Source organism: Manis javanica, chromosome 2 (assembly GCF_040802235.1).
Source record: "Manis javanica isolate MJ-LG chromosome 2, MJ_LKY, whole genome shotgun sequence".
Classification (NCBI taxonomy): domain Eukaryota; kingdom Metazoa; phylum Chordata; class Mammalia; order Pholidota; family Manidae; genus Manis; species Manis javanica.
In genome coordinates this window covers 216,254,237-216,281,679 of record NC_133157.1, presented here as the reverse complement: position 1 = coordinate 216,281,679, position 27,443 = coordinate 216,254,237, and the positions used below count along the sequence as shown (strand labels likewise).

The following is a 27,443-nucleotide window of genomic DNA, read 5'->3' as shown; positions in this document are numbered from 1 at the left end:
TAAACGTAAGATGTTATCTGTAACCCCAGCATAAGTCTCTCACCAGTGCCTGGAGCCCCTGGCCGCTGATGCAGCTTTGTCAGCAGTAGAGTGAGGGTAATGAGGGCTCTCTTGGTTTGCAAGAGCCTGCCAGTGACAAGTTCTTCCCAAAGTGCCTGCAAGCCCGGAAGCGCCGCCTGCATCAGGGGTCAGCCCGCTCCCTCTCCCCTCCCCAAGACAAGCATTTGCACAAAGTAAAGATCTGGGCACCTCACTGTGTCCACCTCTATTTCCCCTTGGGGTGTACTGCAGCCACTCATGCCTGTGAAGCCATTTTGATGACATGAATGAGTATTTTATGTGAGATGAGAGGGAATCTGGACAGGAGCCACTTTGAATCAACCCAGCATCCCTTCTCATACAAATGAAAAAAAAAAACAGGATGATGTGTGGTGCAGTATGTGAACACAAAGGCCATCGGGCCCCAGCCTGGCTCCAGGATATTCTTGTACTTCCGATCTGCAAAGCTGGAAGATCATATATTATGGCTCAGCAGGAGTTGGGAGTTGTATTAAGGGGCAGACATTCCCATTTTCTTTCAAATTGTGTTTTCAGGGGATTTGAATGATATTTCTTAAGCAGTGAACAAATTCACGGGAGACAAGTGTTGAACATAGGCTTTTATAAGCAGACTCCAGGCAAACTCTCATGTCTTACAGAAAATGCTATAGAAAGGAGGAGCTGGAGTCATTGCCAGTAGCATAACTGGCTTGAGACTGGCAAGGCTGGGTGCTGGAGAATTTTGCTATTAAAATTTTATTCGAAAAGTCTCCCACAGAAACACCGATGTCACACGTGAGGACTGGATGTGCAGTCCCCTGGAAAATCTATTGAATAGTTTTCCTGTTGTAGGGGCTGGGCTGGCTCTTTTAGGGGATGTGGTCAGGAGTTGGATGAAATGAAAAGACAATGTCTGCCTTTTATGTGCTTGTTTAGGAAATGCTTATTTAGCACCCATGATTTTCAGGTGCTGAGTGTCCCTCAAAGTCATGATTAGCACCTACTCCCATCCAGCAGTGACTGGGTGGCCAGGGCCATGAGTACCTGGGAAGTTGACTGGTACCACTAATGACCCTGAAATGGATGTCATGCAGGGGCGTTTGCAAGAAGCCTGCCTCTCAGTCCCACAGTGGACAGCTTTCCAGAGAGGGAAATGCCTCATGGTATGAAGCTCAGTAGGCACTTCATCAGTAAAGCCCTTGGCATGAGAGCCGAGTCAAGCGGAGCTGAGAGATAGAGGGAAGGAATTAACACCAGGCCCCTAGCATATTTTATGTCATTGAATTATTGCAGCAACCCTGAGAAGAAGATGTTATTGCCATTTGCCAAATTAGGGAACTAAGGCATAGAGATGATGTAGCTTGCCTAATACTTCATTATTATTAAGTGATGGAGACGAGATCCAATCTCCTGTCATACTCAGAACCCAGAGCTTTTCCTTTCTCACCGTGAATCCCATCAAAGAATAACACAGTAAAGGATTGCATCCTGGCACTGCCACTTGGTAACTGTTCAGATCATGGACATAATATAATCCCCCCACCCCCAGATTTGGCCTGTCCATTCAATGAGGGTAATTATTTGTCCCGACTTATATTCAGGGTTTTGCAAGGAGCAAATGACAGAATGGATGATGAAAATGCCTATAATCCACAAATAACTGTGACAAGATGAGAAACCGTGATGAGTGGAATGCTGGTCTTAAACTCCTTCCACACTACAGCAAATCATAGAGCAAAGAAGCCAGATTCTTGCCTAGTTTCCGCAAGATCTTTTTAAGATTTAGTTCAGGTTGCTAGTTAACCAATTATTTGGTTTCTATCTACCATGTTGGTCACAATGGAAGGATCTTATTCTGGCAAGTATGCGGTACCTATTTTCAGACTGGGTGGGAGGGTCACTTCCCTCCTCTTGATAAAGAGTCAGTGTCTTCTGAGCCCAGTTGCTGTCAGGTGCTCCCTGCTTCAGTAAAGGTAGCCCAGTGTCCCCATAACTGAGCCCAAACCCAGGCATCACCCTTGGTCATGCCCTTTCTCTCTGCCATCTCAGTTGGTCGCCAGTCCTGTGGATCTTACCCGCCATCACCTCTTACCTGGACCACTGCAGGAGCTTCTCCAGCTGGTCTCTTAGCTCCTGCCCTTAGCACCTTCCCCACAATTCATTCTGCAAACCAAAGTCAGGATGGCCTTTTAAAACGTAAATCATTTTTTTTAAGAGAAAGGAATATTATCAGAAAAATGTACTTCCATAGCTGATCATCTGACACCCTGTTACTCCATTCTTGGGTTCTGTGATTCTGCTGCTGTTTTGTTCCTTCAGTTTTTCATTTGTTCTTATACTCCACAGATGAGTGAAATCATTTGGTATTTATCTTTCTCTGCTTGGCTTATTTCACTGAGCATAATACCCTCTAGCTCCATCCATGTTGTTGCAAATGGTAGGATTTGTTTTCTTCTTATGGCTGCGTAATATTCCATTGTATATATGTACCACATCTTCTTTATCCATTCATCTACTGATGGACACTTAGGTTGCTTCCAATTCTTGGCTATTGTAAATAGTGCTGCGATAAACATAGGGCTGCATCTGTCTTTTTCAAACTTGAGTGCTGCGATCTTAGGGTAAATTCCTAGGAGTGGAATTCCTGGGTCAAATGGTAAGTCTATTTTGAGCATTTTGAGGAACCTCCATACTGCTTTCCACAATGGTTGAATTAATTTACATTCCCACCAGCAGTGTAGGAGGGTTCCCCTTTCTCCACAGCCTCACCAACATTTGATGTTGTTTGTCTTTTGGATGGTAGCCATCCTTACTGGTGTGAGGTGATACCTCATTGTAGTTTTAATTTGCATTTCTCTGATAATTAGCGACATGGAGCATCTTTTCATGTGTCTGTTGGCCATCTGTATTTCTTTTTTTGGAGAACTGTCTGTTCAGTTCCTCTGCCCATTTTTTAATTGGATTATTTGCTTTTTCTTTGTTGAGGTGGGTAAGCTCTTTATATATTTTCGACGTCAAGCCTTTATCAGATCTGTCATTTACAAATATATTATCCCATACTGTAGGGATCCTTTTTGTTCTATTGATGGTGTCTTTTGCAGTAAAGAAGCTTTTCAGCTTAATACGTCCCACTTGTTCATTTTTGCTGTTGTTTTCCTTGCTCAGGGAGATACGTTCAAGAAGAGGTCACTCATGTTTATGTCTAAGAGGTTTTTGCCTATGTTTTTTTCTAAGAGTTTTATGATTTCATGACTTATATTCAGGTCTTTGATCCATTTTGAATTTACTTTTGTGTATGGGGTTAGACAATGGTCCAGTTTCATTCTCCTACATGTAGCTGTCCAGTTTTGCCAGCACCATCTGTTGAAGAGACTGTCATTTCCCCATTGTATGTCCATGGCTCCTTTATCAAATATTAATTGACCTTATATGTCTGGGTTAATGTCTGGAGTCTCTAATCTGTTCCACTGGTCTGTGGCTCTGTTCTTGTGCCAGTACCAAATTGTCTTGATTACTATGGCTTTGTAGTAGAGCTTGAAGTTGGGGAATAAGATCCCCCCTACTTTATTCTTCTTTCTCAGGATTGCTTTGGCTATTTGGGGTCTTTGGTGTTTCCAAATAATGTTTGAATTATTTGTTCCAGTTCATTGAAGAATGTTGCTGGTAATTTGATAGGGATTGCATCGAATCTGTATATTGCTTTGGGCAGGATGGCCATTTTGACGATATTAATTCTTCCTAGCCACAAGCATGGGATGAGTTTCCGTTTGTTAGTGTCCCTTTTAATTTCTCTTAAGAGTGACTTGTAGTTTTCAGAGTATAAGTCTTTTGCTTCTTTGGTTAGGTTTATTCCTAGGTATTTTATTCTTTTTGATGCAATTGTGAATGGAGTTGTTTTCCTGATTTCTCTTTCTGTTGGTTCATTGTTAGTGTATAGGAAAGCCACAGATTTCTGTGTGTTAATTTTGTATCCTGCAACTTTGCTGTATTCCAATATCAGTTCTAGTAGTTTTGGGGGGGAGTCTTTAGGGTTTTTTATGTACAGTATCATGTCATCTGCAAATACTGACAGTTTAACTTCTTCTTTACCAATCTGGATTCCTTGTATTTCTTTGTTTTGACTGAATGCCATGGCTAGGACCTCCAGTGCTATGTTAAATAACAGTGGGGAGAGTGGGCATCCCTGTCTGGTTCCCGATCTCAGAGGAAAAGCTTTCAGCTTCTCGCTGTTCAGTATAATGTTGGCTGTGGGTTTATCATAAATGGCCTTTATTATGTTGAGGTACTTGCCCTTTATGCCCATTTTGCTGAGAGTTTTTATCATGAATGGATGTTGAATTTTGTCAAATGCTTTTTCAGCATCTATGGAGATGATCATGTGGTTTTTATCTTTCTTTTTGTTGTTGTGGTGGATGATGTTAATGGATTTTCGAACATTGTACCATCCTTGCAACCCTGGGATGAATCCCACTTGGTCATGGTGTAAGATCCTTTTGATATACTTTGAATTCGGTTTGCTAATATTTTATTGAGTATTTTTACATCTACATTCATCAGGGATATCGGTCTGTAATTTTCTTTTTTGGTGGGGTCTTTGCCTGGTTTTGGTATTAGGGTGATGTTGGCTTCATAGAATGAGTTTGGGAGTATTCCCTCCTCTTCTATTTTTTGGAAAACTTTAAGGAGAATGGGTATTATGTCTTCTCTGTGTGTCTGATAAAATTCCGAGGTAAATCCATCTGGCCCAGGGGTTTTGTTCTTGGGTAGATTTTTGATTACCATTTCAATTTCTTTGCTCATAATTGGTTTGTTTAACTTTTGTGTTTCTTCCTTGGTCAGTCTTGGAAGGTTGTGTTTTTTTGGAAGTTGTCCATTTCTCCTAGGTTTTCCAGCTTGTTGGCATATAGGTTTTCATAGTAGTCTTTAATAATTCTTTGTATTTCTGTGGAGTCTGTCATGATTTTTCCGTTCTCATTTCTGATTCTGTTGATTTGTGTTGATTCTCTTTTTCTCTTAATAAGTTTGGCTACAGGCTTATCTATTTTGCTTCTTTTCTCGAAGAACGAGCTCTTGGTTTCATTGATTTTTTCTATTGTTTTATTCTTCTCAATTTTATTTATTTCTTCTTTGATCTTTATTATGTCCCTCCTTCTGCTGACTTTAGGCCTCATTTGTTCTTCTTTTTCCAGTTTTGATAATTGTGATGTTAGACTATTCATTTGGGATTGTTCTTCCTTCTTCAGGTGTGCCTGGATCGCTATATACTTTCCTCTTAAGACTGCTTTTGCTACGTGCCACAGAAGTTGGGGCTTTGTGTTGTTGTTGTCATTTGTTTCCATATATTCCTTGATCTCTATTTTAATTTGTTCTTTGATCCATTGATTATTTAGGAGCATGTTGTTAAGCCTCCATGTGTTTGTGAGCCTTTTTGTTTTCCTTGTAAAATTTATTTCTAGTTTATACCTTTGTGGTCTGAAAAGTTGGTTGGTAGAATTTCAATCTTTTGGAATTTACTGAGGCTCTTTTTGTGGCCTAGTATGTGATCTATTCTGGAGAATGTTCCATGTGCACTTGAGAAGAATGTGTATCCTGTTGCTTTTGGATGTAGAGTTCTATAGATGTCTATTAGGTCCATCTGTTCCAGTGTGTTGTTCAGTGCCTCTGTATCCTTACTTATTTTCTGTCTGGTGGATCTGTCCTTTGGAGTGAGTGGTGTGTTAAAGTCTCCCAAAATGAATGCATCGCATTCTGTTTTCTCCTTTAATTCTGTTAGTATTTGTTTCATGACATATATTGGTGCTCCTGTATTGGGTGCATTTATGTTTATAATGGTTATATCCTCTTGTTGGACTGAGCCCTTTATGATTATGTAATGTCCTTCTTTATCTCTTGTTACTTTCTTTATTTTGAAGTCTATTTTGTCTGATACTAGTATTCTAACACCTGCTTTTTTCTCTCTTTTGTTTGCATGAAATAGCTTTCTCCATCCCTTGAGTTTTAACCTGGCATGTCTTTGGGTTTGAGGTGAGTCTCTTATAAGCAGCATATAGATGGGTCTTGCTTTTTTATCCATTCCATTACTCTGTATCTTTTGATTGGTGCTTTCAGTCCATTTACATTTAGGGTGACTATTGAGTGATATGTACTTATTGCTATTACAGGCTTTAAATTTGTGGTTACCAAAGATTCAAGGTTAGCCTCTTTAGTATCTTACTTCCTAACTTAGCTCGCTTATTGAGCTGTTATATACACTGTCTGGAGATTCTTTTCTTCTCTCCCTTCTTATTCCTCCTCCTCCATTCTTCATATGTTGGGTGTTTTGTCCTGTGCTCTTTTTAGGAGTGCTCCCATCTAGAGCAGTCCCTGTAAGATGCCCTGTAGAGGTGTTTGTGGGAAGCAAATTCCCTCAGCTTTTGCTTGTCTGGGTATTGTTTAATCCCACCATCATATTTAAATGATAGTCGTGCTGGATACAGTATCCTTGGTTCAAGGCCCTTCTGTTTCATTGCATTAAATATATCATGCCATTCTCTTCTGGCCTGTAGGGTTTCTGTCAAGAAGTCTGATGATAGCCTGATGGGTTTTCCTTTATAGGTGACCTTTTTCTCTCTAGCTGCCTTTAAAACTCTTTCCTTGTCCTTGATCTTTGCCATTTTAATTATTATGTGTCTTGGTGTTGTCCACCTTGGGTCCTTTCTGCTGGGGGTCCTGTGTATTTCCCTGGTCTGTTCGATTATTTCCACCCCCACTTTGGGGAAGTTTTCTGCAATTATTTCTTCAAAGACACTTTCTATCCCTTTTCCTCTCTCTTCTTCTTCTGGTACCCCTATAATATGGATATTGTTCCTTTTGGATTGGTCACACAGTTCTCTTAATATTATTTCATTCATAGAGATCCTTTTATTTCTGTCTATGTCAGCTTCTATGCGTTCTTGTTCTCTGGTTTCTATTCCATCAATGGCCTCTTGCATCTTATCCATTCTGCTTATAAATCCTTCCAGAGTTTGTTTCACTTCTGTAATCTCCTTCCTGGCATCTGTGATCTCCCTCCAGACTTCATCCCATTGCTCTTGCATTTTTCTCTGCATCTCCATCAGCATGTTTATGATTTTTATTTTGAATTCTTTTCAGGAAGACTGGTTAGGTCTGTCTCCTTCTCTGGTGTTGCCTCTGTGATCTTTGTTTCCCTGTAATTTTGCCTTTTCATGGTGATAGAAATAGTTTGCAGAGCTGGGATGAGTGACGGCTGGAGGAACTTCCCTTCTTGTTGGTTTGTGGCCTTCCTCTCCTGGGAGAACAGCGACCTCTAGTAGCTTGTGCTGGGCAGATGTGCACAGACAGGGCTTCTGCTCCTGCCCAGCTGCAATGGAGTTTATCTCCGCTGTTGCTGTAAGCGTGGCCTGTCTCGGGCTGCTACTCCAAAATGGTGTAGTAGCGTTGGAGGGGGAGTGGCTGGGAGGCTATTTATCTCTGTAAGGGGCCTCCATGCTCCCTGCTGCCCAGGGAGTTAGCATGCCCAGAGATCTCCAGATTCCCTACCTCTGGACTAAGTGTCCCACCCTGCCCCTTTAAGACTTCCAAAAAGCACTCGCCAAAACAAAACAACAACAACAACAACAAAAAAAGCAGTTCCTGTGACCTCCAATAAGTTCTTCACAATGGTATAAAGGGCATATCAAAGTGTGGGCAAAGGATCTGTTTGTGTTTATACAGAGGATCAAAGCCTAATTAGGCTACCCAGAAAACGAACTAAGATACGATATGAAGAAGAAATTTCAACATCAACATACTCTGAAAGAGTCATTCCAGAAGATGATCATCAAAAACTTCAACAAAGACCCTGGTGCTGTTGCAGTTGTAGCTGCATTCATCCCACTGGTTCCTGGACTTGCCATTGGAATGAAGAAGAAGATATCTAAGCTGGCCTGTACATACAGTAAAACAACAAATTTGACTGGATCTATACTGTTGGAACTCAACCAAGAATTAGGAGAAGTGCAAGTTGCAGCGCTCCAAAATCTTGCGACTCTAGACTATCTACTGTTAAAGAACATATGGGATGTGAACAGTTCCCAGGAATGTGTTGTTTTAATTTGTCTGATTTTTCTCAAAGTATTCAAATTCAGTTAGACAATATCCATCATATCATAGATAAGTTTTCACAAATGCCTAGGGTGCCTAACTGGTTTTCTTGGTTTCACTGGAGATGGCTGGTAATTGTAGGTCTGCATTGGTTATGTAACTGTATTTCTATTATGTTAATGTGTGTGCACAATTTAATTAGTAGTTTAAAACCTATACATGCTTAAGTTACTCTATAAGAAGATATGTCAAAGAAATAATCTTCCCATGTTTTCTTCCATCTGCTACTTCTATAGCTTTTCTTCTTCCTTCCTAATTACAACCCTTAAATAGAACTCGTGCCTCATATCGAATTTACTGAGTATCATAATTCTTCCAAGTGGTAAAGATACCTCAAGAAAAATGCTGGGCATAAAAGCCACAGGGCATAAATCTGCAAAGAAGTAAAAAGCTAACCTTTTCAAAGAGTATTGCTTCTCTCTCACTACCAACTTTACATTTCCCTGTATGGCCCTGGAAGATAACTGGTTAGCCAGAGATGGGTAAGATTCCTCAAGGGAGGAACAACCTAAGACAGGCACAGTCGCAGGGGGGCCATCAGGTGAGAAATTGGGGATCAACAGAGGTGAGGCTTAGAACCTCACCCCCCTGTTTGGAGAGAAATCTTCTGCATCCGTGGATGTTTTATTGCCCTTGTCTAGCTTGGATTAATACTTAGTCTACAGGCACACACCTGATCATCCACATTTGCCCTCTTACAGCACTAAACTATGTTTTCTTCCTTTATCTTGCATCTACCTACCACTTCAGCATTTTATTAAAAAAAATAATAATAATAATAATAATAATAATAATAATAATAATAATAATAAGGGAGAAATGTGGGATTCACATATAAATCAAGTATAAAAATCAAACGAATATTCATATTTGACATGATTGTTTATAGTTCATAATGCGTGATCAAAACCGAAAGTTTCTGTGATGACTGCCCTTGTACTGTTCACCATGTAAGAACTTATTCACTATGTAAGAATTTGTTCACCATGTAAGAACTTGTTCATTATGCTTCAGAAGATCAGAGACTGATGAGAATTAGGCCTGGGGTGGATTAATGATTGTGCATTGAGTCCCCTATACAGAATTTTGTTGTTGTTAACAACCATTTGATCAATAAGTATGAGAGATGCCCTCTCAATAAAAAACACAAAAAAACAAAAAATGTAAATCAGGTTATGTCACTCCTATGCTTGGGACCACTTAGTGGCTCCAAGTTGTAGTTGGAATTAAATGTTAATGTGTTATGCAGGCCTGTAACATTTCTCCACACTTCTAACTTGTGTAGTTAGATTGTCACCACACCCCTTTATCCACCCTCCAGCCAGCCATTGCTCTTTCTTTGCCTTAGGACATCTGCACTGCTCTTCCCTTTCCTGGAGCTTCCTTCCGCTTGCACTACACAGGGCTGGCTCATTCCAAACTTGTGGATGTCCATTTAAATGTCAGTTCCTCAGAAAGGTCATTCTTAACCCCTGATTTGAATCATGTCACCAATCAGCATACTCCCTGATCATGTCCTGTTCTTGCCTGGCACTGGTCACATTTTGTAAATGGGTGTGGGTGTGTAATATTCAATGCTTGTGTCCCTATTAGAATGTAAGCTCCACGATAGTAGGACCTGCAGCTGTTTGGTTCACCACTGTGTACCCAGAGGCTAGCACAGGGCCTGGCAAATAAGTGCTCAGTAGATATCTGTCATAATTAAGAATGGCATGAAACAAGCAATTCCTCAAGAAGTTTGGCCAAGAGTCCCATGACTTCTGTATGTCCACCCACCTGAGACTCCCTGGCCAGCCTACAAGACTGCCCTCTTCCTTGCTTTGTTCCAGGAGCGGCTCGTGCTGTCTGTGCTCCCCCGGTTTGTTGTCCTGGAAATGATCAACGACATGAGCAATGTTGAAGATGAGCACCTGCAGCACCAGTTCCATCGGATCTACATCCACCGCTATGAGAACGTCAGGTGAGACGCACGACACCCCTGCTGGGTCCTCCCCCCTGATCTGCGTGTGTCCTGCTGCTCTCCTCTCACTGCCATGACTTCTGTCTGCCTGAATGTCAGCACCTTTCTTCATTTGGTTGATTAATTCATTAACTAGTGATTATTCATCAGAGAGTTTTGCATTTTCAAATTGAGTCTCGAGAAGAATGTCAGGGAAGGACAATTGTATTTGCAACTTTACTTACTGCCTGACTCCCCAGCAGCAGACCTGCCTGCCTTTGCATTTTGAGTGGGAAAGGCAAAGCTTCTTGTGCTATGATAAGAAAAATAATTCCAGAATGCCATCTGGAGGCCACAGGGGTTATCACGTAGGTCTCCTTGTATTCCTTGTAAGTCTCCATAAAATGATACAAAGGAGGACTATAGCTTATTTTTCTTTGCAAACATATTTTTGGCCAACCATCCATTCATCCACCTGCCTACCCACCCAACCATCCAGCCACTCATCCACCCATCAGTGCCCTCTCTGTGCCCAACATTTCCTTGGACAATATGGTATGTATGAAAATCAGAGGGGATGCTCCTTAATAGGCAGACCAGCTGTAGAATCCAAATTCTCCCTTTTCCCCACAATTCAATCTGCAAACCAAAGTCAGGGTGGCCTTTTAAAATGTAAATCAGTTTATGTCACACTTATGCTTAGGACCTTGGCAGTTTATCTGCCTGAATCTCAGGATTCTTCTCTGTAAAATAGGCATTTTAATAGCCACTTCACACACATTTACATGGATTATGTGAGTGAAGCTATATATATATATATATATAATATACAAAGCACAGGGCAGGGGTAAGCATGTAGTAGATTATTAGGCATACTGTAGATTGTTTTCGACATGTTTCATAATTGCAAGCAAAAAACTATGCATCTCTGGCCGACGTAATATGTATTGACAAGCTAAGTGGTGCCTCACAGAGTAATTGGGGAAGGTTGGAGAGGCAGGCTCAGGAAATGGGGTGGAATGAAGCCAGAAGCAGAACGAAAAACCGAGCAGAGCACTAGGCCAGCAAGGCTGCTGCTTCCCCGTTTCTGAAGAATCTGTTTCTTGTGCTACCAACCCTGTCCTCGCACAGCTGTTGCCTCTGTGATTCTTCTGCAACCCCCAGGGTCTGGAGGTGGCTGCCTTCGTCCTGCCCCTCGACTCTTTGCATCTCAAGGTAAAGTTAGGGGCAGATGTGTCTGATTGGCTGAGCCCAGACACTCACTAGAAGTGCAAATATCTGACATTTTCAGCTTGTAGAGTAGAATGGTATCTCCCTCCCACCAAATATCATAAGGTGGAAGTTCCCCAAACGGGGGAAATGTCTATACATCAAACAGCTCTAAAAATGACCAGTGTACCTTCATAGTTCCTAGCATCTTGACTTTGAAAGGAGAGAAAGACAACTTTACCTTCTTGCCAGCATGTCTGGGTGTTCATTTGGCATGCTGGCTACTCACTTTGAAAGCAAGTCCAGCAGAAAGTATGATTCTAACACACCCCATTAGCAGGAATTTCAGTATAGATGGTTCTCAGGGTCTCACCCAAGAATTGAGTGGCACTGGCTTAGATACTTGGGTTTGCAAAGCAGCCCTTTATCAAACAGCAATTCCCATTAAAAGATACACTCAGATCTAGGAATTGGTCCCACAGATAACAGGAGCTCATCAATAGTAATTCTAGAACAACAGGTTCAGGGTAGTACCTGTAATTATAATACAGTGTGGGGTTATGTTATTAAAGTAAGCCAAGCGTGCTAGGAGATCATAAAAAGAAGAACACCTGGACAGACATGGGGTAGGGATGGGGAGAGAAACCTTCTATAAGAGATAATTTTTATTCGCCTTGTTTGAAATTGAGTCAGCCAATTGAAGAAATCAAAGAAATGAATCCTGGGCAGAGGGATCAACACAAGTGAAGGCAGAACAGCAAGATATAAATGACAAAGATATGACATATTATGGAAGAGCCTGTCACCATGGAGAAAGGGGTGGGAGGATCTACCCTTTTAAGGGAAAAATAAACAGATGAACAAGCAGGCACACCCACACCAACACACTTGGGTCTGTCAGTGCAGTGAACAATGTGTTTGCCTTTCTTTCTGCACTAGTTTGTTTTCAGGGCTTCCCTTAGTCAAGGACAACTCAAGTTGCTTCTACCCCTTCCACCTACCCATTTCTTTTAAATTATTCAACTCAGTTCTTATGCTCGAGACCCTTTTCCAGAAGCTCACACCACCCTAAGTTAAAGCTGAGTTTGCTGCCCTGCATTTCTCCATGGCCTCTGCTCACAGCCAAGAAGCCATTCCAATGGGAGAAGAATCTGCAGAGATGCCCCTGGTGTAGGTGGCCACTTCACTGGCCGCTCACAGCAGCTCCCCTGAGACTAGGAAGATGCCACCCGAGGTGGGCAGTGGGGCCTCTCCAGGCCAGGCAAGGCCACTGGATGCTAAAATAAGAGCATAAATGAAGAAGGCAGAGGCCTTTCTGTGAGCAAAGCCAGCCCCCACATTCACTGCGTGCAGGGAGCAGTTTTGAAGTTGCTAATCCTCACCCTCTTCATAGCAACCCACCGGGCCATTCTTTCTTCTCTGTTGCTTTGTTGTTCCTGTTTTGTGACCCTTCCCTAAAAATTGTCCACTTTAAATGTCTGACCATTAATTATATTGCCCTTGGTTCATCACCTCCTGGCAGTGTGGGGTGTGGGAAGGGGCACCCACTGGGGGTGTCAGTGTGCTCGGGCGACTGGGTGCCAGCAGATCTGGGTTCTTGTTCCAGAACACCTTCTATAAGCCACATACCCTGACAGACTTTGGCTGCACCATTTCATCTTTCTAGATCACAGTTTCCTAATTAAAAATACTGAACTGTTTGAAATGGAGAAAACATTTGGACACATCTTGAGACTTTACCAGATTCACTCTAAAAGGCTTTTAGGCTTCTAATCTTGTCTACCCATTCAATTTCTTGTTCCTACATTTTCCTTATGTATTTAAGATACTTTTTGTATAATTTAGGGTACTTCTATCTGCTCTAATAAATAACCTCTGGGTTTCAGTGATTTGAAGTCAATATAAGTTTTTCACACAACTTCCCACTGCTAATGTTCCCGGTCAGTGGGTGATTCAGACACAAAGGTTCCTGCGTTTTACAGCTGGGCCATCCCCTGGACCTCAGGGTTCTTGGCATTTGCACTCTTGGAGGAGGAAGGTTAAGAGGAAAGGGGAAAAGGATAAGGGGAGAGCTCTTGTCTCAGAAATGACTGTATCACGTCTGCTTGGATTTCAGTGGTGAGACCTGATCTCGCCCCACCTAAATGCAAGAGGGGCTCACAGCCCCCGGCTGGGCAGTCTTCCCTGGTGACAGGGAGCCATGAGTTCAGTGGACAGTTAGGGTCTCTACCAGAGTTTCCTTCCCTTTTCCTCTTGGCACCCCCACCCTATGCCAGGTACATTTGCACATTTGCAGCATGTGTTACTTGGATCTACGCCGGAGGCAAGTTTGTGTTTTCCTCTCCCAATGCTATGGTAGATGGTTCAGTGAACTATCATCAAAGATCAAAGAAACCCTCAACTTTAGAGACTTACTCAGTCCAGCCGCTTACTTGGTTGGCTATTCCCAGCCATCCCTGTCAACATGTGCAGCCATCCCACTGGCCCTGCAGGCTAGAGTTTCATGTGTAAGCGAAGTACAACTGAACAGGCCTGGAGAATTTGCTGGCATCTGAGGCCTACATGTATGGCAGTCTATATTAAACACTCTGATTCCCAAAAATATCTACAAGGAGTTATATATCCTCCATTTACTGAGGAATATGCTATGACTTACAAGTTATCTGCTAACAGTCACCCTGCAAGTAGCTTTAATGATCTCTCCTTTATTATCAAGCAAAATAGAAGCTCAGAGAGGTTAAATCATCTTCCCAAGAACACAGTCAAGAAGAAGAGTCTGCACAGAACCCGTGCTCTCAGTGATTCCACCGAACTTTCCTAAAACCTCCCTAAGTACTCCATTTGCATAGTGACTGTTAGGTAACATCACTTATTTTTAGCTAAATAAACAACTTATGTAAGCAAATTAGATTTGAAAATTAATAAGACTTCTTCAGTATATTCCAAGATGTTTATCTTGGAAGGTTACACGTTTATACCTAGACTCAAAAGGCCTGACCTTGAGCCCAGCACCTGGGGGAAGCAGAGTAAACAGCAGAGTGGACCGGGGCACTGGTCTTGCGTCTGGTCTTTTACCCAGCAAACTCTGGCATAGCTGACTCAAATGGGTGCTTCTCCATCTTTACATGGAATCACCTGAGGTGCCTTTTAAAGCAGATTCTGAGCCAGTGGGGCTGGGGTGGACCTCTGATTCTGCATTTCTGACAGCTCCCAGGATAGCCAGTGGTGGCATATCTGAGGAGCGAGGACTTACTCTGAAGATGTCTGTTGATTCACCTCAGGAAGTGTGTTACGAGGCCCACAGTGTGCTGGGCAGTTGAGACAGAGGTGACTTTCTTCCTGTTGTGTAGCTGGTAGAAGGAGATGGAGCACACTGTCTCATGTAATTGGGTTCCTGAGTACTAAGTGCCGTGACAGAGGGGGTCACAGGCCGGGTGTGAGGCCAGGGTAGGGAATGACTGGCTGTGCTTGAAGAAGTCCCCATAAAAGTAGAGTGTTAACATATAAGTGGGGACTTGAAGGACAAGCAGGGTTTTAATAGGTAATGACAGGAAAGAAAGCTGTGCCGGAAAGCAGGTAGATCATGTAGACACAGGTAAGTGTCGCACATTCCAAAGACCTCAGCCATCAGATGGTGCTGGGGCTCTGAGCACATCTAAAACTGCGGTGGCCTTTCCGCCCTGGGAATCCATTTCTCCTTTCAATGGGCTGCATGGCCCTGGAGGGCTGTGGTGGTTCCTGTGTGCCCCACTGTGACCCCAGTGCATGGCACATAGTAGGCATTCAGTTCATTAGCTCTTGAATGAATGAACCAGTCTTTCCACAGGCAGATATTAGTAGCTTGGAGTGAATGGATCTATAAAATGATGGGTTGGTGATAATCGGTGGTGCCTTCTCTTCCACCTGCCCTGGCGATGAGTGTCCTTCCAGGCATCGTGCTACAGAGGCAGAAGACTAGTGACAAAGTGTGTAGATTCTGGAGCCAGGCTGTCTGATTCAAGTCCTAGCTTCATGTCTGTGTGCAAGTTCGTCAGGCCTCAGTTTCCTTATCTGTAAAACAGAGATGATCCTAATAGATCTATTGATTGTTAGGAAGAATGAATGGTTTAATACACATAGAACTCTTAGAACAGTATCAAGTCCACAGTGAATACTCTTTACTTCTGCTGTTATTATTTCAGGTTTGTGGCAACAGGCATTCTTTTAGCTGCAAATAACAACCCAGATAATGGTCATATTCTCTTACACCTCTGTTACCTCTTTCCCTCTCCCTCTCCCCAGTTCGTCCCCTTCAAATGCAACCATTCAGTTGCGGTGCATTTCTGTAAAGGAATAACAAGAGCTAACACTTACGGAGTGCTCACTCTGCCAGGCACTGTGGTAAAGTCACTGCCTAGCAATCAGCAGAACCACACTTATCTCCAGTTTACAAACCAAAGACTTAGGGACATTCAGGAAGCTACCCAAGGTCGTAGTATTTGTAACTAGGGAGCTGGGATTTGAATTTCAACCTGTCTAAACTCAAATACTATGCATGTGACCAGATACTTTGCCACCAGAAAGCTGGAGAGGATGGTGGCCTTGCAGTGACTCTGCCATAAGAAGCTTTATATGTTAAAATCAAAAGGCACGCTCATGCATCCCATCACTTTCAGGACACAGTCTGCATTCTTCAGCTGGACTTACAGCCCATTTCCCCACATGCCCCTGCTCCACATCTCTGACCTTACTTCTCCTTCCCTTCTGCCCAACTTCTTTTCCCAGGTGCCCTGCTCAATGCTGCCCTCTGAGTAGCCAACCTTGAATTCTTTCAGAACCTTGGTACATTTGCTCTTCCCCCAGACCTAGCATATACTGATTCCTCTACTCAGAGCACCCACCCTTCCACTTGCTTTACCTATCAATTCCCAGAGGTCCTTCAAAACTCAATTGAAACTTTGCTTCATTAGGGAACTCCTGCTTGCCTGTGACTGGCCATCCCTCGGTATGTCCTTCATCTCACTGCTGTAATCCCCCTTATCCAGAGTGTTAGTTACTTACAGTCAACCTCAGTCCAGAAGCAGATGATCCTCCTTCAGACATGCCATGAGAAGGCCAATAGTAGCCTAACACTACATCACAATACATTTTATCATCTCACATCATCACAAGAAGGATAAGAAAGTACAGTACAATAAGATACTTTGAGAGAGAAAAACCACATTCACATAACTTTTATTTAATACTATATTGTTATAGTTCTAGTTTATTGTATTGTGAATCTCTTACTATTCCTTATTTATAAATTAAACTTTATTGTAGATATGTACATATAGGAAAAAACATAGTGTGTATATAGGGTCTGGTACAATGTGCAGTTTCACGCAGCCACTGGGGTCTTGGGATGTATCCCCCACGGGTAAGGGCGGCTGCATAGGTACCTCCTGTGTTGTTTTTGTCTTTCTCCTTGTCTGCCCACCTCCAGTCCCTACACTCTGAGCACTTTGAAGACAGGCACTAGTTCTTTATCATTTAATCTAACTTCCTACACAGTGTATATAGCTAGGCACATAGTAGATACCTAAATATTTGCTAAAATAATTAAAGCATTAAATAATGAAAACAATCATTTTAAAACTGGGGTCAAAGGATTCCTAGTGAGTCTATGAATAGGCTTTGGAAAAGGTACAAATTCCTTGAAATAGGGTGCACATTTTTTAATACTTGTACATTTTCTTGGAGAGAGAATTTATAGTCTATATCAGATTCTTTGAAGGGTTTGTAATGGAGACAAATTTAAGAATCAGTGAATACCAGGGTGGCCAAGGTAACTTATTCCATAAGGTCTTCTGCTCAATTGACCTATTTCATTAAAACTGATTTTAAGACTCACCATCATTTTATACAACACTAAGAAAAATAACCAAAATTTTACAACACTGCCAAGGTGCCGTCAGTTTCAGAGATGGTAAAATTTGAGAATCAACACAACGTGGTAACCTTTGTGGGGTCTTTCCTTCCAGAGGTGCCCCTGCTCTTGCACGGGTCCCTGGAGTGGTGTGCTTAGGTGGGGTGGCGCAGTGACCCCAGTGCAGCCCAGCCAAATGGGCAAGCCCAACCCTGGCACATGCCACCAGTGCAGTGCCGGAAAGTCTCCTTGCCTCTCTGGACCTCAGTTTGCTCATCTCCACAGTGGAGTGAATAACGCCCACCCCTTAGCTAATGGGTGGATTAAGACAGTGCTCACGTAGTGTCTTGCTTCTAGAATGCTTTCGAAGACTGCCCTTTCCTTCCTTTCCTCTTCCTTTGTCCCAAGCCATGCACAGAATAAGACCTCACCTCACTGAAATCACTAGGTGAGAGTTTTAAATAATTAGTCTGCCCAAGGTCACCCAGCTTCACTACCTATTCCCTTAATTTTTGAAAAATACCCTACTATTTGCCTGCAATTTTAGGTACAGTATTTGTTGTTGGGCTGGAGATAATGAGCTTTTGTGTTCTTTTCCCCACTGTGTCCATTTTACTGTGTGTCATGGCATCTGCATTGCTGTGCATTGTGAAAATACAGAAATAATTCATAAAGCTTCATTTTGCTTACCGCAAGAAATTGATCTGTTCATAGTGACAAATTCCCCTTTGAGTTGTTTGTATTGCCCACTCTCCACAGCTCTGCATGGGAAGAAGGGCTTTCTGTTGCCCCCCTGTCCATTCTGGGCTCCCAGGCAGACTCTCTCTGCTGGGAGGTTTGCTAGATACCGAGACCTTCCCCCTGACTCCCGTGGCAGGGAGGGCTGAGATCTCAGACCATGGTTGATTCATTTGGATGGGGTGGATGTGTCTCCTGGGATGGATTAAAATATTAATATGCTTTCTCCCCACCCCATCCCTCCCTTGCTGTCTAGTATTCTTTTTGCAGATGTTAAAGGATTTACCAACCTATCCACGACCTTGTCTGCTCAAGAGCTGGTCAGGATGCTCAACGAGCTCTTTGCCAGATTTGATCGACTGGCCCATGTGAGTTGAATTTAATTCCCTCCTAGTCTTTCGTGGGAGTGAGGGCCTGCATGTGGAATTAGGGAAGAGAAGGACGTAGCCTCCATCACCAATGTCATTACCATTCTGCATCTTGTCTCTGAGCGTGAGACCCTGGGCCCTCGCACGATCTGGGGACCGATGTTATTTACAGGTCTCGGATGGGAGATTTGTCCGCTTAATTTTCCCAATTGAGAGACAGCTGGTTGAGTGACAATTAAACCAAAGTCCTTTTTATCTGTTTTCTACTCCTTCCTCATTATTTCGCCCTGCATGTGCCCGGTGCCGCCCAGCTGCAGCCTCAGTGTTGGCTTATGGGGTGATGGCCACCTGCAGGTTCCCCGGCAGCCCTAGCCTTCTGGAGTGACTCAGCCTGTACTCAGTAACCAGTAACATACTGGACCACCATTTAACTTCAGAGCTTTGTTTTTAGCCAGCAAGACACTACCTTTATTGCTTTAGCTGGCTTGATCAGAAACAGAATAGAGAACAGGCTAAAGGAGATGAACTTTTGCTATCAAAACACAGATTCCTAGTCCTAAAGCCACTCAAGTCACAGAGGAATAGCATCGGCATGCTGTATTATAAGAATGGGTTGGGTTCCAACAGACATACCTTAATTTCCTGCTTTGAGAAGTGTGTACATTAGCGCCAGCTTCACAGAACTGTTGTGAGAATGATGTGAGGTCACCTCAAGTGAGAGTTCACCTTTAGATGTTCAAAATGTCCGATTTCAAGGCTGCCTGTCTCTGAAAAGAGGACCATGTGTGCATGCGTCTGAGCACCTGCTAAGCGTTGTGCAGGGTGCTGTGTTAAGATGATGAGGATGACTAAAACACACTTCCGCCCTTCCTAGATTTAAGCCTTGTCAGGGCTGCAAAAACAGGGACAGGATGCACAGGGTGCAGTGGTAGGGGTAAGTCTGGGAATGCAGAGACAACACGCAACCCTTGGATTAGAGACGCTCCCAGGAAAAAGTGACTCTTAGGCCGAGTCTTAAAAATGAGAATACAAATACAATAGAATACTCTCACAATGAAAAGGAATAAGCCACCCAGACATGCAACAGCATCAGTGAATCTGAAAAGCAGTATGCCCAGTGAAAGAAGCCAAATGCAAAAGGCTAGATATTTTATGATTCCATCTATAAGACATACTAGAATTATAGGCAAAAATTATAGAGCCAGAAAAGCCATAAGAGGTTGCCAGGAGCTGGAAGTGGAGGGAGCAGACTGACCCACAGAATTATGAGACGGGGTGACTTTGGGGATGATGTGGCTGCTCGATAGGTGAGCATGACTGTCCATGTTTATTAAAAGAGTAGATTTTATTATACACATTTTACCAAGTCACCAAGTGAAGAAGGCAGGGAAGGTGGTTTTCTGCAGAGAGGAGAATACATGCAAAGATGCTAGTCTGTACACATGGGGAAACCAGAAGAGATTTAGCAATGCTGGAGGAAAAAGCTCAATTTAGGCAGTGGTGGAGATGAGGCTAGAAAGGTGGGCGAGGACCTGCCGAGGGACCTGCAGTGTGAGCTCTAGCCGCTGAACAGCCATTGGATGGGAGGCTGCCATGAGCAGAGGAAGTGAGGGCGCCGAGGGCTCCTCCTAATAGAAAGGTTGGGTTTGCCTGAAGAGCTGGGAATTTGAAGGTGGGCAAGAATGTGTACCACTTCTTATTTCTGCTTCATGGGCAGTTGGTGCCATTATACATAGTTATTCCATTCCATGTTATGGCTGTGAGTATGTCTGCTCCCAAATGCTAAGTGGAGCAAAAACAGCCCTCCATTAAGAAGTGACACATATGATCCAGGTCAGTTGTTACTGCCACAGTAAACCCCATTGAAGCAGGGAAAGAGTTGCTAAGTACAATTTAATCCAAGCTGTTCAACCAACAGTTAATGAATATGAACTACGTGCCATGTACTGTGCAAGACTCGGGCAAGACAAAAATAAGTTCCTGTCCTCAAGAAGCTCACAGTCCAGTAAAGGAGAAAGACAAGTCCATGATAACTTCAGGACAATGTGGTGCCAACAATAATAGGCAGCGTATTGCAGGAAAATGAAGGAAGGAACAGTCAGTGTTTGGAGGGGTGATGGTCATGGTGGTGATCTGGCAGCATCCAGGAAAAAGACCATATGCAGGGTGAGTCTTGAGGAAGAGCAGCTTTCCTGACATCAGATTAGACAAGTTCCTTCCAGGCTGAGGCATGGTGCAAAGGCAGGGAAGTGTGAAAATTCGAGAATGTGGGGCTTGTCTGGGGAGCTATAAGAAGCTCAAGACCGTTAGGCACGGGAGACTGCAGTGAGAAGTGAGCTTGAGAAAGAAAGCAGAAAGGATTTGGGAGGGCATGGTGCAGCATTTTAAGAAACGTGGACTTTGTGCTTTGACCTTGGCTTTTCATCTGGTTTATCACACACACAGTAGGGGAGAAGGAGCCAGTGGGGGTACACGGCCCATTGATCCCCAGTAGGTGCAAGAAGCTATAGTCCTCTTCTGGGGTATGACTCTTATAGAAAGATTTTATGGAAAATAATGAATGTCTAGTTAAGCACAGATCTATAATGGAGTAAAATAATTAGTTTTGATAAAAATATGGAACATTCATAAACTGCCTGCTGTATGTTATGCTCTGTGTGGAGTGTTTGTCTTGGATTACCTGAATTAGTTCTCACCACAAACCTACAAGGCAGGTTCTTTATTGCTCCCATTTTATGGAATGGGTGACTGAGGCTCAAAGAAGTGAACCAATCTGTCCAGAATGCTGGGTAGGTGGTACATCTGTGATTCAGGCCAGCTGAGACCAGGTGCTTCCTCTGGAATGCTGCAGGCATTTTAGGAGATTGAATACAAGATATCAGAGATGCGGTGCTTGAAGGATTAGATTCATGGGACTTCAAAGCTTCAGACAGTTTGAAGAGTTGGATTCATGGGATTTCACAGATGGGCTGGACTTGAATATGTATTGTGTGGCTCCCTCTCTGAGATGCAGTTTCCTAACAGAATTGTAATGAAGGATAAATGAAACAGTACATGGGAAATGTCTCTTAACACAGAGGCTGGTTCAGAGTAAGTGCTCCATTCCCACTAGCACTCAATACCGCCCACCCCACCCAGTTTCTCCTCCTCTAAGGGACCTGTGTGGAAAAGTTGGAGAAACTCTGCTGGTGAAAATAATTCCACTTCCCTTGGAAGGAGAAAACCTACTTTAGATGTTTTTACCCCCAACTATAGGCAACTCACTTAACAACTGGTTTACACACAGGTTGTTCTTCTGTATTAAAGGGTATTAGACTCACCCCTTTTAGCATCTTCTAACATAAAAATTGTGTGGCTTTATAATGATCTCTGTCTGCCTTGCAAAATCCTTTGCTTTAGATTTTCATTATGTTACACATCAGAGTGAACCCACCTCACATGTAAATGTCATACACTGTACTTGGTTATGCACTACATAATTAAAACGCAGGGAACACCTGCAAAGCTTTCTATTAAAGTTCATCTTCATCTGATTGAATTCCTGAGTTCCCTTGTGATTCAGGCTACTCAGAGTAAATCATTTTTGACCCTTGCTGGTAATTGTGGCAAATTTTGATAACTTTTGGTCTTTGCATTTTTTTAATTAAAATAATCCTTACTGCCCTCTCCCATCCAAATTAGGCGCCAAGAATATGTATACTATTATGAACGTTCAAAATTGTAAAACAAAGAACGTATTTACTGTTGTGCATTGGCATTGTTACATCTTAACCTATGCTTTAAATTGCTGACAAAACTGGAAACTAAATTACTGTATAAGGAATAAATTCAATACCAGAGAAAGTTGTGGAAAGCTAATAGATTAAAAAGGAGATGGCGATATCTGTACTGGCATAGAAAGAAACTCAAGATCTGTTGCATGAAAAAAAGCACGTCTCAGATCTGTAAACATGACATGATATAGCTAAAGATACGATAAGGCTAAAGAGCATGAAAACTAGTAATATATGTAAACATATCAATGTATATGCAAATGCTTAGCAGTCTCTGAGGAGGAGAAGGAGCCAGTTTTCCAGGGTGCTGTGTGCCTGGGGAGGAGGGCCTATCCAAGAGGACTTACCTACAGTTTCATTTTTGCTAGGACAGTATATTCATGTGTTACTTGTATAATTACAATGAGATAAGGTAATATAAACTTTGTCATGATTTCTAATGTAACTTTAAAAAGTACATTAATGACCATTACTTTTTAAATGAGTATTAAAATATTTAAAAATATTTAGTAAAATATTAAATGACACTAATATTTCTGTTCTGAGAGTCTCCTTAACTTTTTACTGATTTTTCTGATCACTAAAACAATACTTGTTCATTATGTAAAATTCAAACATCAAAGATACAGGGAATATAGAAAGTATATACCCTTGTAATGCTATCCCTCCCAGGCGGTATAATCATCTTTGATAATTTGATGCATATATCTTCCAATTTTTATTGACAGTCTCTCTATCTATGGTTTCATAAATTCTCTGGATTTTTATAATATCAAAGCCATCGTGATGGGAGGAAAAGGATTATATTAAAACTAACTCAATAATATTTTCAAGAAGACCCTCACCCTACTTGTTACTGTCAAGTCATCTGACAGCTCACAGGAATTGATCAGAAAGATGTGTCTGCATATTAACGGAACTTGACAGATAAGACAGGCGTTTATATATACACACACATATGTATTTTTTACATTTGTCTCATATATATTTATATTTCATTTATATATATATATACATGCATACACATATAATATCGTTTATTTTGGGCCCAACATTTTTCAAAGAGGCTTCCAGCTTCACCTTTTCTTTACAAGAAAAATAGACCCTGGACACAAATATCTTCACCACATTGTTGTGTGTTCCAAAGGGTAATAAGCTACTTTACATGATCTCCTTCCAAAACACATCAGGATTCTGCTATAACTTCTGCAGTTTTGTAGAGAAAGAACAAAGAGTCTCAAAGTCAGGCAGACCTGGTGCAAATTCCACTTCTGCCTCTTAGTTGCTGTGATCTTTACCCCTTAAACCATCTAAGAAATGGGCTGTGACTTGGAATGTGGTCATGAAGACTAACCAAGAAAAATGTAATGCATTTAACACATAGCCTGGAACATAGTATGTGCTCAATAAATACTACTTCCTATCCCTACTTAAATTTTTCCAAAATGCTTTTACCTCTGTTTTCATAGGAAAATTGCCGATTAGAGGTTGGTAAATAACATATATGATGATATCATTACCTTTAGTCAGCGAATCTGTGGCACAGAAAATTTTCCATCTCTCTCATACTAAGATTTTCATATTTAAAAATAGATGTTAATCCTACCTGCCCTGCTGTGTGAGACTCAGTGGAGAAAAGCTCTTTGAACACTGAGATGGCTATTTCCGGGTGTATGTTCGCATTGCCATCTCCAACTGACAACCAAGCTTACTTTGTTATGTATTAAGGACAAGATAGGTTATTTTGATACACGTCACATATAGGGAGTTGAAAGTCACATGTCGGTGGCTTCAGTGACATTCATGGTCAAACAACTGTTCCATTTGGCCAGAACGCAGATTCCAGTTCTTTGACCAACATGTTTCCTGCTCTACCCTTACGCTTCCTCCCAATTGCTGACTACACTAAGCAGACACCCCTGTTGCACCAGGCTTCAGCCTCAGGCATTCCTGAAGGCTCTGCCCCCAAGACTATTTGCAGATAAAGTTGCGGCTGATTGAAATCACCAACCCCTGCCTCCCACGTTCAGTTTTTCTCTTTTCTACAAAACCAGAATGAGGGATTAGATCAGTCGTTCCCAAATGCTCTTACACAAATAAATACCCAGAAGTTCGACTTGTGGCCATGAGATGGGGAAAAATTATACATATATGTGTGTGTGTATATAAATATATATATATATATGCAGTATGGTGAGTTTTTATAATATCAATTATATTTAGTTCAAAGAACTTTCCTTTATAGTTTTTTGATGTTAAAAGTGCCCTTTCTTCTTTAAGGGGATAGGGATAGCTAAGGGTAACTGGATTGTTATTTTGGTTTGTTGATGGACTTTTTTACACTTCCTTGGCAAAATATAAAATTGATCCCAATAGCAGTCCCTCAGGCTCTCTGGGGTTTTTTGTTTGTTTGTTTTTTAAACTGTCCAGTGGACTCCACAGATATGGAAACTGCCAGGACCAGTGGGCCAAGTGCTCTCTAGCTCCATCCCACTATAATACTCTAGAGGTCTTAGAAGAAATAGCTAAAGGTCTTGAGTCCTCTTATTGATCAGCCTTCATCATCAGCTCTCTTGCAAAATTAGCAGCACAGAAGCAGCCAATAGACAGGAACCACCAGCTCCTAAAAATAACCCTGGGCTGGCTGGGCATGCTGTCAGAGCTCTGACGATTGCATCTGTACCAGGTGGGAAGGTTGGCAAGGCCCTGGAGGTCTGATCCAGAGAATCATCAGATTCACTTTTCCCTGTCTGACGTTTGTTTTTTTATTGGGAGAGTGGTTTCATTCATTTGTTACCCAAACAGAATGCCCCAACCACTGATCAGAGTAGGAAGCCAGCACAACATCTGATAGCTTGGCAGTGCAGGGCATCCACTGTGCTGCTGGCATCTCAGTGGGTCCTCCCTGTCTGCAGCTCCCCTCCTCCTGTCCCTGGAGAGACTCCCAAGGGCAGCCGCTTACCCACAAAGCTGGAGACCCATAAGCCATGGAGACCTTCAGAGCTCAGAAGTCATTCAGAGGCCATTCAGTCCCACCCACCCATCCAAGGAAACAAATCAGAAAAGTCATCTGCCAGTGATCACAGAGAGAGATGTGAGAGAACTAAGCTGGGGTCCAGCCATCATCACAGAGACAGGCAACATTAATTCAGTACCTCCTGGGGGGGCCCTCTGCTAAGCTTTCACATGCATCATCTTATCGTATCCTCACAATCGCTATGCGGTCCAATATACCCATTTTACAGATGAAGCAGCTAAGGCTCAGAGGTTAAATAATTTACCTTAAGATGCACAAGATGCACAAGAGGTAGGGAGTGTGGAGTTTAATTCTGTGCACTGTGACTACTCAGCAAGAGCTGTTAGCCCCTGAGTTACACCACCTCGGGTTCCTCCTCTAAAACCCGTGGCATCTAGCCTCTTTCCACCTGGAACTAAAGTACACACCATTTCCTTGGTGCTTGTTGCTCTCTGAAACTTCCTAAGTGTCCTGTCCTCAGGATACTGATTGTACCAAATAAACAGCTGTGCCCTCCTCTCACTTATGCAGTGAGGATAAAAACTAAACCTACCTCACAAGGTGGTCATGAGGGTTAACTCTGTAATATATGCCACATCACAGCGGGTATCAGTAATCATGTTTATGTCAGGGACAATACTTGCCTTATCACAGATGCCCAATTGATATTTTCTTTTCAGTGAGCAAGTGTATGAATTAATAAATGAATGAAAAGCTGTAGAAATATAGTCAGGCCCTCTTTCAAGGTGCCAATACCTTAGCTAGGAAGGGACAGAAAATAAATCTTTGAAATAGTAGATATCCCAAAGTGATTTATAGTTTTAAGTGCTTATTGTTGAACTAAAGACTGCTAAAAACTGTTAACTTAGAGACATTCCTAAGAAGAAAAACATTGTTGGAAGCAGGATTCGGAGAGGGAGACACAGAACGTGCACACCGACTGTTGGCTCTTTGACAAGCCTGTCCAATGACGGGTGCTCCAGTCAGAAAGCTCGTGCACAGCAGAGCCAGAATGGGGCCCTGCATCTGTTGAGCTCAAAATCCAGTTGCTTTTCCATCACTGCACTCTACCTCTGAGCCCTTTAAACCCCAACTTAGGGTTCCTGCTAGTTTCCTAGGAAGATAATGGAAGTGCATGTCAAAGATGGGTGCTCCTGACCCCACTTCCCACTTCCCAAGCCTTCCTGAAGCACGTACCCCTCTGCTGACTCCGTCCTTTCCTCTATCACCCTGTTCCTTCCAGGAGCATCACTGCCTTCGCATTAAAATCCTGGGGGACTGTTACTACTGCGTTTCGGGGCTTCCTGAGCCCCGCCAAGACCATGCCCACTGCTGCGTGGAAATGGGCCTCAGCATGATCAAAACCATCAGGTAATTTGGGGTCTCCTCCATCATGCCCAGGCCTCCGATGTGCATGGAGACAATCCACCCCATCTACCCTTTGCAGTAAATCGTATGTACGTTGAAGATGCCCTTTGACTTATGTGGCAAAAATGGCATGCCCTCTAGTTCCTCCCATGAGCCAACCATCCTGCTAGTTTCACCTCATTCCCAATTCTTTGTGCAACAAATTTGTCTTGGCAATGTCCCTGCAGGGATAGGAGCTGAGTGTAGTGAGTGCCTTTGGGCCACTTACGGTGCGGTGGGAGAGAGGAACACACAGGTTCGATGTGGTGCAATAAGCTGAAATGAATCAGATCCAGGGTGCTCTGGGGATAGAGGAGCAGCTCATTCAGTCCAGGCTGCTGGAAAAGCCTTTTCAGAATAGAGGCAGACATCTGTGCTGGTTCCCGAAAGGTGAGCTACCTTCAGTCCTAGGGGTGGAGTGGAAAGCCTGGAAGACAGGATGGCCATGGGCACAAATCAGGATGGGCTGCAGTCACAGCTGGTGATACCTGTGGTAGGAAGGGTGGTGACAGACGGGGTGCAGGCTGGGAGCAAGCAGCCTTCTCACCAATGGCTGCAGGACCTTCTCACCCATGAATAGAGGTTGCACTTCATCCTCAGGCCAACAGGAAATCATTAAAGAGCTGCCACCAGGGATGGTGTCATGGATGCGTGACAAATGCTTTTAGCTTGGGTCACTGTATCTGACAGAGGTTTAATCAAGGTAGGAGGAGTTTTGAGGTCAAGGGCTTTTTAGACTGTGTATGGCTTTGGGACAGAAGTTCGGTGTTGTCAGAGCTTCCCTTGAAGTTCCAAAATGATTGCAAAGCCTCCAAGCATCATATACTTCAACCACAGCAAAGGCAGTAAAGAGAGGATGCACAGGCAGAAATCTCTATGGATTATGCCTTCTTCTTAAAGGGAAGAAGAATCTTGCCAAAGACGA

The 27,443-nt window shown here is 42.7% G+C and overlaps 1 protein-coding gene across 3 annotated transcripts in view; it reads left to right on the top strand.

Moving 5' to 3' along the window:
• ADCY8 (adenylate cyclase 8) overlaps positions 1–27,443 on the top strand; it is a 215,351-nt gene that overhangs the window by 76,921 nt on the left and 110,987 nt on the right. For all 3 annotated transcript variants that reach the window (XM_017661201.3, XM_017661200.3, XM_017661198.3), the window contains exons 3-5: positions 10,011–10,141; positions 18,211–18,322; positions 26,355–26,482. In XM_017661201.3, the coding sequence (XP_017516690.1) occupies positions 10,011–10,141; positions 18,211–18,322; positions 26,355–26,482 (371 nt within the window). The remainder of the gene's footprint in view (positions 1–10,010; positions 10,142–18,210; positions 18,323–26,354; positions 26,483–27,443) is intronic.